The sequence below is a fragment of the Ostrea edulis genome, chromosome 3 (genome assembly GCF_947568905.1).
Source record: "Ostrea edulis chromosome 3, xbOstEdul1.1, whole genome shotgun sequence".
Taxonomy (NCBI): Eukaryota; Metazoa; Mollusca; class Bivalvia; order Ostreida; family Ostreidae; genus Ostrea; species Ostrea edulis.
Genome location: NC_079166.1, coordinates 6,965,944 through 6,982,245, shown reverse-complemented (window position 1 = coordinate 6,982,245; position 16,302 = coordinate 6,965,944). Strand labels below are relative to the sequence as shown.

Here is a 16,302-nt window from a genome sequence, read left to right as displayed (position 1 = left end):
TCAAGTTTTTCCTTTTCATATTTACCCCCATTGTCTGGTAAACTCCAGATGTCGATATGTATCCCAGTGAACTCCTAAAAACGTCGTCATATGAGTGAAATGTTTGGAGAGGGACGGTAAACAATATAATCACAACAACCTCCCACGTCTACTCCATACTGAACATAAACTTGGAGGGACAAACTATCACATCTGCTCCATACTGAACATAAACTTGAAGGGACAAACTAACACGTCAACCTCATGACAAACGGTATCTCTTTAGCTTTTACATCGTCATCTTCCCATTGTTATGAAGCAATATTCCATGATCTGCATATGACGTTTCAATTCTCTGCACTGATTGAGTCGAGAGCATGGTCTGTGTATGATCAAGTTTTAAACAGGAAAAAGGCTATATCTTGCCTAAATTCATAATTTCGTAACGTCTATGATTGTATGGTATTATTTGCAAATACTATCTGTCATTCGGCAGAATGATGTCTGATGTATTTCATATATGCAACAATGGTTAAGCCACTCTTCACATATCGATTTTGACTATGTTTAACAAACCAAGATATAGGGTTTACATCGGGTGTGATCGATCAACAGGGAAATTGTTCTTCTCCTAGACAGCTGATCCAACGTCTGGTGTTTCCGGGGCTCCGTGTTTTCCCTTCCCTCAGTTCTATTTTCTATAGGATTGATGGGGTTCGATATCTTCACTTATTCATCCAAACAATCGATGGTAATTGACAAATTTGGCGTATCATCGGTGAGATACATGTACACACTTAATATGATAAAAACAAAACAACACAATATACGATACCAAAACGTTTTTCACATCGTGAAGGAAGTCGAGGACCGTCCAAAGATATAGAAATACTTCGCACAATCGTGGGAAGAAAGACATGTTTCTGAAGTACATCACATTCGTCAACAGGAAATAGCTGTATAGCAGAATGGCCACGCCAAACACGATCTATTAAAAATGAATAAGTCAAATAAAACAATAACAGAGAACATACTCGATGTATGCTGTAGCATCATGAAAGGTGGAGATAATGGACAGTGATCAATCTCATAACTCCTATAAAGGTGAAGATAATGAACAGTGATCAATGTCATAAATCTTATAAAGGTGAAGATAACGAACGGTGATCAATCTCATAAATCCCATAAGCAATACAAAATAGAGGGTTGTGCAAACAATATATATTTTCCAGCAGTTTTTCTATTTGTTATTTTATTTGTGTTCGCGTCCATTATAATTGTTAATTATAATAAACACTTAATAATTGTTTTCCCCGTACAAATAGGAATATAATGACCTGTTTCAAGTAATTGTTAACCGTTATCAAAAACTGTTCGCATCCTTTCATCAAAATATGTGTTTGTGTTTGATAAATTATTCCCCCAAAAATTTAGATAATAAACAATTGTCTCCCTAGCTCCCAAAATTTAAAGTGCTCCAAATTACACACATACCTTAATGTACCGCATGGTATGTAGGAGAGAGCATGATCAAGTACATAGACATTTTGATCTGCACTGTGTGCAGTGAGGAAAATAATGGAGAAAAGATTCAACTATGATGTAACAATTACCATTGTTAGACCGTTCTTGGCACACTGATTTTGACTACGGATTACTTCGTTTACCTGATCAACACACAGGGTTCACGGCGGGTGTGACCGGTCGACAGGGGATGATTACCCCTCCTAGACACCTGATCCCACCTCAGGTATACCTAGGGGTCAATGTTTGCCCAACTCATAATTTTGTATTCCTTATAAGAGTTACGAGATTGAACACTGCTCGTTATATTCACCTTTTCATACAAATCTTATGACTGTTATAATACAGGAAGGAAATCAAAAACGATATGCATGTAGTAAAAAAAAAACCACTCCTCTTTGATCCACTGTAAATTGTAGGAAAATATTTGATCCCTAGGTCATAACAACGTGAACACCGTTAATGATAATGAAGTATTGTACAAAATTTCAAAGCAATTGATAAACCATATACATGTAGGAAAAGAAGTGTGGACATGCTACATGTACTTTAAACTCTCTATCTAGCTATATAGGAGAAGTGCTCACAAGCTATTTCACATCCCACATCCCTCTTAGATCAACTATAACTTCTTTTTTTAAAATGGATCCTTACGTTCCAACAATATGCACATCTACAGATTTTTACAAAGTTTCAATTCTCTCCGATAAGTCATACCGTAGGAGAAGCGTTCACGATATTATGTGACAAACATGGACAGCAGGACAGACGTACAGATAATACAAAACAAGATGTCTCACCCTAGAAGAGAGGATACATAGTTCCCAAATCTGAACAACAGTAAACATCAGTCATACATTACTTAATCCCGTGGGGACCGGGTTAAAACAGGTCCTAAGTAGCTCTTGCTTATCGTAAGAAGTGACTAAATGGGGTGGTCCTTCGAATGAGACCATAAAACCTAGGCTCCGTGTCACAGCAGGTGTGGCACGACAAATACCCATCCCTGCTCAAAGGGCATAAGCCTAAATTTTGCAGCCTTTCACCGGCAATGGTGACGTCTCCATATAAGTGAAAAATTGTCGAGAGGGAATTCAAACAATATATAATCAATCATCAGGACAACTTACGTAGTGTAAAACAAAATGGAAACATGGTGCGTTCATAGCCGTGCATGGGTGCTTCTGAAGTAAAAAAAAATATAAGTTTTATTATCGCAATTACATTTTAGTGAATCCATCAATATGCATAAGATTACACACATGGTAGATCAATATTCAAAATCTGTACCGTACACATTCTATTATATTAGCAATTCATTCCGTACATATGAGGTTAATACACACACACAAAATTAAATCAGGGGTAATTTACCATGATCCATGGTTGAGAAAAAAAATGCATTGTCATTTAAAAAAGTAATACCCAGAGGTCCTTGGAAATGTATCGTTTACAGTTTGGTGTCAAGCCATTGTACCATTGTTTCTCCATCAATCCAACCGAGCATGGATGTGCTATGATATCATACATCTGGAATTCGTGTGCAAACGAGATCGGCCTTGCCTGAATTTCCCAAACAGTTTCCAAGCTATTCAGAACTTTGAATGACACTTTTCTGTCCGTCTCATAAAGGGCATCCATCATATTCAACACCCGTTTTATGAACATCCTTGAGAACAATTATCATAGCATTAGTAAGTAAAATGTAAAGATAGAATATTTTCAAAACAGCATGTATTTGATTGCGTGTTGTTTTACATTTGCATTCAATAATTTCCCCTTATATATAGACGACACTAACTTTAGATGAGCTACCACAAGTTTTTACCTATGCATAGAGCTCATTGCGTAGCAGGGAGGAAGTGTTGCCATTCCAGAACCTTCCGTAGCATGGTACCCCTGTCTTTGATGTCATAGCTGACATATTCTAATGTATTTTAGCAGTGTTTATTATTTATGTAAGATATATATACAACATTCGGGTTCCAGTTACTGTCATTTAAATTCGTGGGGCCCAATTTCTGTGAATTGCTGAATTTTTACGGGTTCGTGGGGACGTAATTTCGTGGATTTATATAATTGTAAGAAAGATAATCCTGGAATAATATAGTTGTCTTTATTCGTTGAGGATGTAAATTCGTGGGTGAGGGATACCCACGAATTCCACAAAAATTGAGCTACCACGAATTCTAATGATTCCAAAGTATACAAAATATTGCGATGGAAAATGTTCCATTTCTGCGAAAGCACAGAAGGTTCATTCGAAATACGAGATTCGAGATTTGGAATTCGAAATTCAATAATGTCAATTATTTTATTCCCATATCAAAGCAGTTGCCATTAATTTACGATACCATATGGGTGTTCTGTATCATATAGGCAGTTTCGATTGATAAAACGGAGTATAGTACGTACAGTGTAATATTACCATGGTTTGACAAAATGATTAGAACAATCCAACTGTTTGCAAAATATGTATGTTTATATTCAATGTTTTAATGAACAGGTATATCACTTCGTTTCATAAACACATTTGTGTAGTGTTGTTGAAGATCAGAAAACATAATTTTCTTACAATTTTAATGTAAACATGATAAAAAAATATTCTCGAATATCTTTAATTATTTTCATGCTTGCTTCTTAATCTCCATGGGAAAAAAAGGATTCAAGTTTGTTCAAACGAAGGGTCATACCCTTGTCAAAGGGAAAAATAATCACGAAAATGCAAAACTAGGGTGAGGTCATTTAAGATCATCTTCTAAAGAACCAGTGGGCCAGAAAAAGTTCAAATTTAAATGACACTTTCCTGACATAGTGGAAATTCAAGTTTGTTGAAATCATGGCGACCGGCGATAGAGTGCATATTTTGTTTATAAATCATGTACATCCCTTATGGCAAGAGTTTCCATGCGATCTAATGGTGTATGATCTTATGAACTTGACCTGTATGTTTGACATACGTTCAATAAAAATCTTACCGATTCAATAAATCCTTAACTAGATCTATATAAAGTAGTTTTTTTATACCCTGTATTTGAATTTATTAAGGCAAGACCTTTCATTTCATATCATATCCTTTGGCCCTGAACTCTGAGTTTGACCTACGTTTAAGAAAATATAAGCCAACAAGTATATTACTATCTTAGGTAGGGCTTCTCTATTTTGTTTAGAGATTCTTTATGGCAAACCATTGTGACACATTGGTGTTTGATCTTTTGACATTGGAGTTTAACCTACTTTTACAAACCTGACCTATTTAATACCCCCTGAACTAATTCAGGTAGGGTTTTCATATATATATATATACGAGGGTTATTCGATATGTAGTCTGTATTATACCACAGCGCGATAACGCTTTGCATGATTTCGTGAATAGCTCTATCCAATACCTTTCCAACGATATAAACACGAGCCTTCAACTCCATATAGTTTTAAACGTATTGTCATTTCAGTAGAGCCAGTAGTTGACCACTGTTGTAAAAATGGTTGGGAAACGGGTTTTGAATATTGAAAAATTTAGAGCTTATAAAAAAGTTCGCACTAAACTAGGTTATTTGATAATGTAGATTTTACTAATTTGAGGGAAGTGTGTGCGTCTGATAAGGTATCTTATCAGACAGTTCGTAGGTGGAGAAAGAAATTTCTGACCGGAATAGAGTCCTTCACAGATGTAGTAACACCTCGCCGACATGTGACTATAACAGACAAATGTCGCAAAGGTCAGGGAAATAATTGAAAGTGATGGCAGATACACGATTCATAATATTGCCAAAGCTGTTTGCATATCGCCATCACGGATGCATTTCATTTTGAAGCGTATTTTGAAAGTACGAAAAATTTCTGCCAGATGGATACCACATATATTGACAGATAGCCAAAAACAAGTACGAGTACAAACCGCTAAGCAGTTGCTCAAAATGTTTCCCAAATTCAATCAAAGACAATTTGCATACATTGTTACTGGTGACGAAATATGGGTTCACTATTTCGAACCAGTAAGAAAAATTGCAAACAAACTATGACTAACTAAACACGGTAGAAGGTCTGTAGTTTCCAAAAGGACCATAAGCACAAAGAAGATTCTACATTGCATATTCTTCTCATGTGGTGGTATAGCCGTACAAATTCCGGTGCCGAAGGGCAAAGGTGTTACAGGTCATTATTACCGAGATGTTATACTAAACAAGCTTAAGAAATGTCATCATAAACGACGCCCTGTGTCAGGATTTAGACATGTTCGTCTACTTCATGATAATGCTCCATCACATACATCTGACCTTGTGAAGCGATTTTTTAAGTAGGAGAAGGTTACCGTCTTGCCACACCCACCATACTCTCCAGATCTAGCCCTATGCGACTTTTTCCTTTTTCCAAAACTTAAAAAGGTCTTATCTGGTCGTCTTTACAAGTCCCGGCAACCCCTTGGCTCAGCCACCAGTCAGTGCCTCAGAGGTCTACCTAAATCAGCGTACCGTGACGCATTTCAGAAAGGGATTCAGAGATTGAAATTATGTATTTCAAACCGCGGAGAATACTTTGAAGGGATGTAACGTTCATTTCACTATTTGAGTCGAATGCTCTTAAGATATCGTACAATACACATTGCCCTCGTATATTCTTTATGACAACGTCTTGTTAGACTTTAATGTTGACCTTGAACAACGACAGGGCCAAAGCGGCCTCTTTTATCTGTATGCCCTTCAATGAACAAAGTAGCCTAATCAATTACACCGTGTTAGCAGACACGTTACAATACTAAGCTGAGCTTGTAGTCATGCACGCTTGGGAAATTTGCACCAAAGATCTGAAATGTGTACGTCAACATGATCTCGATATCCCTAAACCACTTACTTGATTTTGATATTTTGCCGGAAGGCATCTAACATATCCTTTCTGAAAGTAGTATAATTTCGTTTATATTTTGGTTTTTGTTTTAGTGCTAGATCTACCACATGGACACGCTCTTGAGAACAATTTTATGCCCATTTCGCCATATATACACAGAGGTTGGTTTATCTTCAAGGTGATACATGTATGAAGTATTTCGTTTAAACATTTTGAACTCGTATCTACCAAAATATAATTATACGTCTTTACTTTGAGTGGTTTTCCAGATTCTCAGCTGTTTTCCTGTCTTGCACTCGTGCTATGGAGGACATCTTTTTGAGAACCAACGCACTTACAAGTCCAGTATCTATCACAAGTAATTGAACAACATTCGATAAACTACTCAACTTCATGTCATGATTAAATATATACAAGTCCATCGGTTCATGTTATTTGTAATTGAAGGAATGACAAAGTACGGTAGTCTGTCTTTGGATCAGACCAACATTCTTCTAGGAACAATCCCGTAGTTGATTTTGACAGCGTTAACATTCAGTGTGTAATCTAGTGAAAGAGTGCTCCCTATGGTATTAAATATGATATTATTTTTAACCATAGCACGATAACTAATGCTAGATGTGTGATTAGTGAAAGTTTTCTGAAGAATAAAGTTTAATATTTTTCATAGTTTGATTTCTGTGAGTACATGTTTTGATAATTTACCAAACGTTTGATTTTTGTTACAACTCATTTTATCCCCGACGAGAATACAGATATGTCAAACTATAAATCGCGTCATCCAATTACCTGTTATATTTCTAAACAGTCAGAAATTGACGAAAGTTTTATAAGAAATCATATATTGCTGGTTTTGGCAAGGTAGAAAAACTGGTCAAAATGAAACTGGTTATGCTAGTTGCGGATCGCACCGGAGATAATTGATATAGTCACCTTGGCTTCACCAGGCCGTGAACATTAACTTACACAGTTGATTGGCCACTCGTCTCCAAACTAACGTAGCTATATGCGTTCTGTTTGCTACAAGACACCATAGCAAAATTGCCTGCAAGAAAATCTGGCGTCGAAGATATTCCTTTCGTCTGTTAGTCCTGCAGTTTGCAGACAGTCGTGGGTCCTCCGTTTCTACAAGGTATGTAAAGTGAAGATAACGAACATTGATCAATCTCATAACTCCTACAAGCAATACAAAATAGATAGTTGGGCAAACACGGACCCCTGGACACACCAGAGGTGGGATCAGGTGCCTAGGAGGAGTAAGCATTCCCTGTTGACCGGTCACACCCGCCGTGAGCCCCATATCCTGATCAGGTAAACGGAGTCATCCGCAGTCAAATCAGTGTGCCAAGAACGGCTTAACAATCGGTATGAAACACATCAGACAGCATTTGTGTAATAAATAAAGTGTGCACACCCAAATAAAATAAAACACAAATAACTATGGGGATATGCAAGGTGAAGATAACGAACAGTGTTCAATCTCATAACTCCTATAAGCAATACAAAAATAGATAGTTGGGCAATCACGGACCCCTGGACACACCAGAGGTGGGATCAGGTGCCTAGGAGGAGTAAGCATCCCCTGTTGACCGTTCATACCTGCCGTGAGCCCTATATCCTGATCAGGTAAACGGAGTTATCCGCAGTCAAAATCAGTGTGCCAAGAACGGCTTAACAATCGGTATGAAACACATCAGACAGCATTTGTGTAATAAATAAAGTGTGCACACCCAAATAAAATAAAACACAAATAACTATGGGGATATGCAAGGTGAAGATAACGAACAGTGTTCAATCTCATAACTCCTATAAGCAATACAAAAATAGATAGTTGGGCAATCACGGACCCCTGGACACACCAGAGGTGGGATCAGGTGCCTAGGAGGAGTAAGCATCCCCTGTTGACCGTTCATACCTGCCGTGAGCCCTATATCCTGATCAGGTAAACGGAGTTATCCGCAGTCAAAATCAGTGTGCCAAGAACGGCTTAACAATCGGTATGAAACACGTCAGACAGCATTTGACCCAATGCGAGGTTGTATTGACGAACTAGATCGTTATAACAACCATAGAATTTGCGAAATGCTGACTTCAATTGAGACTGTTGAAATTCTTGTACCATCAACTTGTTTGTCAGTAGCTTGCCTCGATTTAAAAACTGACTATACGCAGAACAAGCTCTTGCATATCGAATAAGTTGAGATATATAAACACCATATGCAGGTGATAATGGCGTATTGCTACACAAATATGGGAATGACGATGGAGAAGCTGAAATCATCCCGTTTGTCATACAGTTGAGTTGTCAGTCTGCCGTTAATGTCTACTTTCAATAAAATATCTAAGTATGAAGCAGAAGTGGACGACTCTGTGGTGTCCTTTATTTCGAGCACACAGGGATATATCAAAAATATGTTTGTATGTTGTGTGAGTTTAAAAAACAGTACTCAGAAGTCAGTGTTTTATAAAAAATAATTCATTCTTTAATATCCAGAACCCAGTAACACGACAATTAGTTCACTTAAACATACACAGGACTTCCCATTAACTCGTACATTTATATAGCGTTAACTGGACGTTAAAGCGATGCAAGCTGTAAATGACGGTAATGTTTTTACAAAAAGTCAAGTATGCACCAAACAACACCTATCGATATAATTAATATACTCCCCAAGATCTGAAGAAAAAATCAGCAGAATAAACAAGGGGTTATTGTTTGATAGCATACCTACAATGAGCGTTTCGTATCAACCGTCATTGGGAATGATGATTGCCGAACATAATCGGGTTGCTGCGACCGAGACGGAAACTGGTCTGAGTAACTACACGTGTCGTTTGTTTTAAAATGTAACATCGTGTCATAAATGAAAAGAAATACTATAAGTCTTAGAAAGTTATAATTACGCAAATGTGCCACCCAAAAGTAATTTTGATAGTGTATTCTCTATAAGAAATGTTAAATTGTGTTTGCAAATCTGACACATCCTCAGTGTAGCTCGCTTTTTCCGAAATGGCGATCCCCAAGGCTAAAGCATCTTCGTGCAACTGGACCCTGATAGTTGACTTATCTAAGAAAATTGCTTTCAGAAAAAAACAACATATTTTTGGTGACTAACCTGATGTTTCTGCAATAATGGTGCAATTATTCGCAATGTCTCAATAATTTACATGTTCGGCATTGGTTTTAATTGTGGCCACACATCTGTGTAAAACATAAACGCTATGTATTGCATTGTCTTTTCAGCACTGTAACTCAACAGCACTCAACACCCAAAATGTTGGATTTAATTACAGATACGGGGTCAAATGAAGAAGGATTAAAAAGCACTAAAAATGACCAACGAAACAAACATTGGGTTTACCTCAGGCCTTTGTAGTTTAGATTTAGTGCTAGTTTGTTTCTTCTTTTTGTTACATTTACATCTATATAAGTATTTTATCGTCCTGAAGAAGGATCAGGTTGGCTAGAAAATGTAACAATTCAATACTGTCTATGTCGTTGATCTTTTTAGTGATATATGCATATATAATATAAAAGAATGAATGAAGAAATCGTCACAGTTGTTAAATAATCTATAAGAATAAAATCCAAAATTATCACATAATGTTGAACGATCAGTTCCTGCTAGTACTTTAGTCTTACGGCTCTTCCGGCAGTTTGTCTTGCATGGTTCAAAGTTACATAGTAACGTTGAACAATAAACGTTCATTGAGACATATTGCGCCAAAACAATATTACAACGCATATATAATAATCAACATGGAATAGACATTGAAAAACTGTTTACGATTAGATGTTTAATTTAAAAGGTTTTATGAAATACTCTTCCTTTGCTAAACGAAGATTTTCATTGCTATTCGGATGTTTATAAAAAGAAAATTTTCATTTCTGCACTTGGTAAAATGGTGTCTTATGGACACAAGGATCTTTGAGTTGCTACTTGTAGACACGAACCTGCGCATTTAATTTACTGATATCTCCAATGCAGAATTTTGCGTAGGTCGAGCAAATGACACAGTAAATACAATTTTACCATTTGCAGTTCAACGGGAACTTGGCGCATGTTTTCAATTCGATTTAAGCTGGATTTTGATTCCCTTCTACAGGTACCTGGTCTAGAGTCGTGGCCTTTTTTATATATGGAATATCTCCCTGGGTATTAAAACGGCCTCAAGTTAGCATGTTATGGCTATTGATAAAATATCTGTGTTGTATGAAATTGATTTTCTTCATGATCTTAAATTGTTTCAAAAATTGGAAAGACATATTTGGTATCAAAAACTATATTAATGTAACATGGAATTACATGTCACTAGCAAACAGGTTTTCCCATCATTTTGGGAATTACATTGTTTTGGTGCAGCATGAATTACATTGTAGTGGTGCAGCGTGAATTACATTGTAGTACATTATAGTGGTGCGGCGTGAATTACATTATAGTGGTGCGGCGTGAATTACATTGTAGTAGTGCGGAGTGAATAACATTGTAGTGGTGCGGCGTGAATTACATTGTAGTGGTGCGGAGTGAATAACATTGTAGTGGTGCGGAGTGAATAACATTGTAGTGATGCGCCATGAATTACATTATAGTGGTGTGTTGTGAATTACATTGTAGTGGTGCGGCGTGAATTACATTGTAGTGGTTTGCCGTGAATTACATTGTAGTGGTGCGGCGTGAACTAGATTGTAGTGGTGCTGCGTGAATTACATTGTAGTGGTGAGGAGTGAATTACATTGTAGTGGTGCTGTGTAAATGGCATTGTAGTGGTGCGCCGTGAATTACATTGTAGTGGTGCTGCGTGAATTACATTGTAGTGGTGCGGCGTGAATTACATTGTAGTGGTGAGGAGTGAATTACATTGTAGTGGTGCGGCGTGAATTACATTGTAGTGGTGAGGAGTGAACTACACTTGTTTGGCACGCTGTTTTTGGCTATATATTTAGATCTAAAACTTCATAGTTATTTCGGATTTCAAACACTTCGGTTGAGCATCACTGAAGAGACATTATTTGTCGAAATGCGCATCTGGTGCATCAAAATTGGTACCGTATAAGTTTTACATTATGACCCCTGGGTCGAGGCCTCTGCTGGTGGACTGTTAGTCCCCGAGGGTCTCTACAGCCCAGTAGCTAAGTACTTCGTTACTAGCTTGAAAATACGGATGTATATTTAATTGCTGTTATAAAATTTAGAAATTCATTTCAAAATTAAGGATTATCTCCCTCATGCATAGCTCTTATCCTTGGGCGAATTTGGCTCCTCTTGTTTGGCACGCTGTTTTTGGCTATATTTAGATCTAAAACTTCATAGTTATTTCGGATTTCAAACATTTCGGTTGAGCATCACTGAAGAGACATTATTTGTCGAAATGCGCATCTGGTGCATCAAAATTGGTACCATATAAGTTTTACATTGTAGTGGTGCTGTGTAAATGGCATTGTAGTGGTGCGCCGTGAATTACATTGTAGTGATGCTGCGTGAATTACATTGTAGTGGTGGGGGTGAATTACATAGTAGTGGTGAGACGTGAATAACATTGTTGTGGTGCGGCGTGAATTACATTGTAGTGGTGCGCCGTCAATTACATTGTAGTGGTGCAGCGTGAATTACATTGTAGTAGTGCGCCGTGAATTACATTGTAGTGGTGCGGGGTGAATTACATTGTAGTGGTGCAGGGTGAATTACATTGTAGTGGTGCGGCGTGAATTACATTGTAGTGGTTCGCCGTGAATTACATTGTAGTGGTTCAGCGTGAATTACATTGTAGTAGTGCGCCGTGAATTACATTGTAGTGGTGCGGGGTGAATTACATTGTAGTGGTGCAGGGTGAATTACATTGTAGTGGTGCGCCGTGAATTACATTGTAGTGGTTCTCCGTGAATTACATTGTAGTGGTTCAGCGTGAATTACATTGTAGTGGTGCGCCGTGAATTACATTGTAGTGGTTCAGCGTGAATTACATTGTAGTGGTGCGGCGTGAATTACATTGTAGTGGTGCGCCGTGAATGACATTGTAGTGGTGCAGCGTGAATTACATTGTAGTGGTGCGCCGTGAATTACATTGTAGTGGTGCGCCGTGAATTACATTGTAGTGGTGAATCTCGCTTTCTTAGTGCAGGTGAACTCCCTGACGAAATTTGTTTTTAAATTAAGAAATCAAACGAATTTTCCATCGAATCAGCATTGTTGTCATGATATAACTCAACTCCGGATTCCTAGACATACCAGACAGGGGATCAAGTACCAATGGCAAATAAGGACCCCCTGTTGACCGGTCACATCCGCCGTGAGTCCTATATCTCGATCAGGTTAATGGAGTAATCCGCAGTCAAAATCAGTGTGTAAAGAACGATCAAATAAATATTATGAAACACGTCAGACATCATTTGACCCATTGAGAAGCTGTTTTGACAAACTAGATAGTTATGAAGCAAATTCGGTATGATCTCTAAATATATATTCCTATATATCCCTTTATTCAAGCTACATTTATGAATCCGGAAGTGGATTATAAGCTACCAATACATGGACCAATCAAATATCTAGATTTTAGTCAATCATAATACTCAGTCACTATCCAATTAACGTTAAGCTGTAGGGTATAAATACTATGCAACCAAGTCAGTCTACATATATCACGACCGAGAGAACATCGATCAAAAGAGAAAGCTTAACAACGGTAAGATATGGGCAGGGCTGAGTAAGTATTTCCTATACAAAGTCAGTAATAATATAATTTAATTAAATACTTTCAATAGGAATGAGAAATTACTCACCTTTACCCTTACTTCCGCTACATTATTCTCATTTATACAGACTGAGTCGAATTGAGCAAAGACAAACATTGAGCAATATTGAGTAATTGAAGTGAGTAATTTTGAGTTGATCAAATTTCGCTATAATTGTAAGGAATATCGTTGTTTCTTTGTACAATAGCTAATCATTTGAACTGATTATTGTCTCAAATCATTTTACTGCCAATCACTGTTCAATATCTTGGAATAAACCCGAGAGGACCCACATCGCTAATCAATATTTTGAGTAAGTAGCTCAGTCTAAATTGAGAAACCATCGTCGCACGCTACAGTTATAACCACAATAAAAATGCTGACTATAAACGCGACTATCGAAAACCCTGGAACATCGACTTGTTTGTCAGTAGGCTGCCTCGATTTTAAACTGATCACACGCAGAACAAGCTCTTGTGTATGGAATCAGAATACATCACAATGAGCGTTTGCTTTTCAAAGTTACCATGTAACTATGAAACGTTCAAGACAAGTTACATGAGGAACCGTATGACGGAAGTACTAACAGGAACTGATTGATGACTATTGTGTGATAATCTAGGATTATACTGTAATCTAATTAATTCTTACTATGATACTTCAAAACTTTACGACATATTTTGAGCGCATGATCATGCGAGTTTTCTCCATCACACAGATCAGTTGAGCGTTTTCGTCCAATTGCTTCCTAAAAACAGAAGACATAATTCATCATTACTAACGTTTAAATCAAGGATGTGTGCAGATACAGAGAGTGCCCTAATAGATATCAACCACTGTGATATTCAAAAATGTGCAGATTTTACCCAATTTTAAGCTTTTTCTTTATCCTATCTATGATGTTATAGAAGAATAAGCTTACGATGTTTCAGTATACTATGGTTGATATCTGTTCTAATTAGGGTCTTTAATTGTACGATACGTTACTAAACACAATACATGACAATAATTATGAGCATAAACGTCACATCGATGTTTTTTAGTTCTTGGTTAATATGGTCTTGCCAAGTAACCCATGTTTGTTACTTGATACAGGCAAAGAAAACAGGAAATTGATTTAGACTGACAAAATGTCATTTATTTTGAAAATGACGGAAGTTACTAAACTAGTGGGGGTCAGAATGATGCGAACAAAACATGCAATATTATATGTATCACATAGGTATGATTATCCAATCTTACCTCCTGCAACACATAATGTAATATTGAAACAGTGCTGCCTGCAATCAATGACAGTGGATTTTATTTGGAGTGCAATTTATATGCAGTTCTGAAACCATCTGGATATCTGACGATTTTTTGTTCTTTGTATTTAACCTCTGTATTCGTGACAGATTAAGTTTGATATTTTAATCATGCAATTTTACATGTTACATGATTTTTTTATTGGTTGTAAAATAGTTGGAATATCATATCCAACGAAAAATAATTTCCGGAATTACTTTCTATTGGAATGTTGGGGATTCCTCATGATGCTTCGTATCTATAGATAGGGAATCCTGAAAAGCAAAACTTAACAATTCTATCGATCTATATAAATTTATTCAACAAAAACAAACAAATATCAAATATAAATGATAAGTATTTAGGAGGATATACAAATTACATTTTTTAATTCGGATAAGAATTGCCGATTGGTCTCCCTGAAAATTAATGATACCATGGTACCGTTGGATGATGGTTTATGTGTATTTGCCTTACTTAGATATGCTAGGGAAGTGACGTTAAGACCCCAAGAAACAAAGCAGTAATAATCCAAACGTATAGTCTTGTGAATTGGAAATTTGTGGTTTTGACGCCTATACCATTTTCTGTAAGATGTCATTCTTCCATACCACATGATTTTTTTAAATCCTGGACGATGTGCACGCTTTTGAATCATAATATTTAGATTCAACTGTGGGAGGTTGTACTATTTTCTAAATACATATCGCAGTTTTTCTGCTTGGTTTTCTGTTTGCCATCTCTTTTCACGAAGAAAAATAAGGTAGAATAGTCATGGTCCTTCTGAGAGTTGGTTAGGGTTTTCTCTTTTGGCTCTTGGTTTCTCTGGCTACGATGGGTATATTAATACGGGAGAATGTCGTCTTTCGTAAAATTAAAGAGATTTTGCCGACACGCAGTAGATAGTCTATGACAATTGTTGAAGAATTTGATAATTATGGTGACATTATTCGCGCAACTTCCTGAGGGCGTTTTACATCTACCCTTGTCTTGTCGGACTCCCAATGGTCAACTCATCCTTTTACCATATTTTAAGAAATATCTGCTGCTAATTTCCTTGAAAACCACATTAATTTCGTCCACACACTTAACACCCACTTTGAAAGGTTCCTCTGAAGTTTCCTCATAAACTTTGGAGAATAAAGCATATTGAAATGGATGACTTGGAAAACCAATGAAGTATATGTATTTCCCCCTACTGGTTCGAACTTTTATTGACCATATTGGTCATATTATCTATTATGAGTTGTTGGCATCTCTCTCATCGTCGTATGTTTGATTTGTTTAAAATTTCGTAAGAGAATTAAGAAAAAAGTTAATTTTTAACATACGACATAACATACGACTTTTGATAATGTAAAACTTATACGGTACAAATTTTGATGCACATCTGTTCATTTCGACAGATAATATCTCAGTGATGCTCAACCGAAATGTTTGAAATCCGAAATAACGATAAACTTGTTAGAGTTATTTTAGGGGAAAACAAAGTGCCCAAGAGTGGAGTCAAATTCGTCCAAGGATAAGAGCTATGCATGAGGGAGATAATACTTCATTTTGAAAAGAATTTCTAAATTTTATTACAGAAATCAAATATACATCCGTATTTTCAAGCTGGTAACGAAGTACTTAGCTACTGGGCTGTAGAGACCCTCGGAGACTAACAGTCCACCAGCAGAGGCCTCGACCCAGGACCCAGATAATAACATTTGTATACGTCGTACAAAGAGACAAGAAACCTGGGTTTGGAAAGTCGAGTGGTAACCTCTTCTGCACCACCCACTAATTCAGATTCTGACGTTCTACTCATGCCGCGAGTATCTCCAGAGGCAATGAGGACGACCTCGGAAGATAGACCCACCTACCCAAAACTTGAGTTGATAAATCACCGCCATTCAACGGTGCTGGGGTCAGCACCCATTGTCATTCCGACGTAAGAC

The 16,302-nt window shown here is 37.1% G+C and overlaps 1 protein-coding gene across 2 annotated transcripts in view; it reads right to left on the bottom strand.

The window, feature by feature from the left end:
- The window catches only part of LOC125677386 (transient receptor potential cation channel subfamily M member 8-like), a 56,036-nt gene that overhangs the window by 14,496 nt on the left and 25,238 nt on the right, over positions 1-16,302 (bottom strand). For both annotated transcript variants that reach the window (XM_048915425.2, XM_048915427.2), the window contains exons 11-16: positions 13,730-13,826; positions 7,315-7,473; positions 6,601-6,697; positions 2,929-3,172; positions 2,634-2,687; positions 815-967 (exon numbers count right to left, since the gene is read on the bottom strand). In XM_048915425.2, coding sequence (XP_048771382.2) covers positions 815-967; positions 2,634-2,687; positions 2,929-3,172; positions 6,601-6,697; positions 7,315-7,473; positions 13,730-13,826 — 804 coding nt within the window. The remainder of the gene's footprint in view (positions 1-814; positions 968-2,633; positions 2,688-2,928; positions 3,173-6,600; positions 6,698-7,314; positions 7,474-13,729; positions 13,827-16,302) is intronic.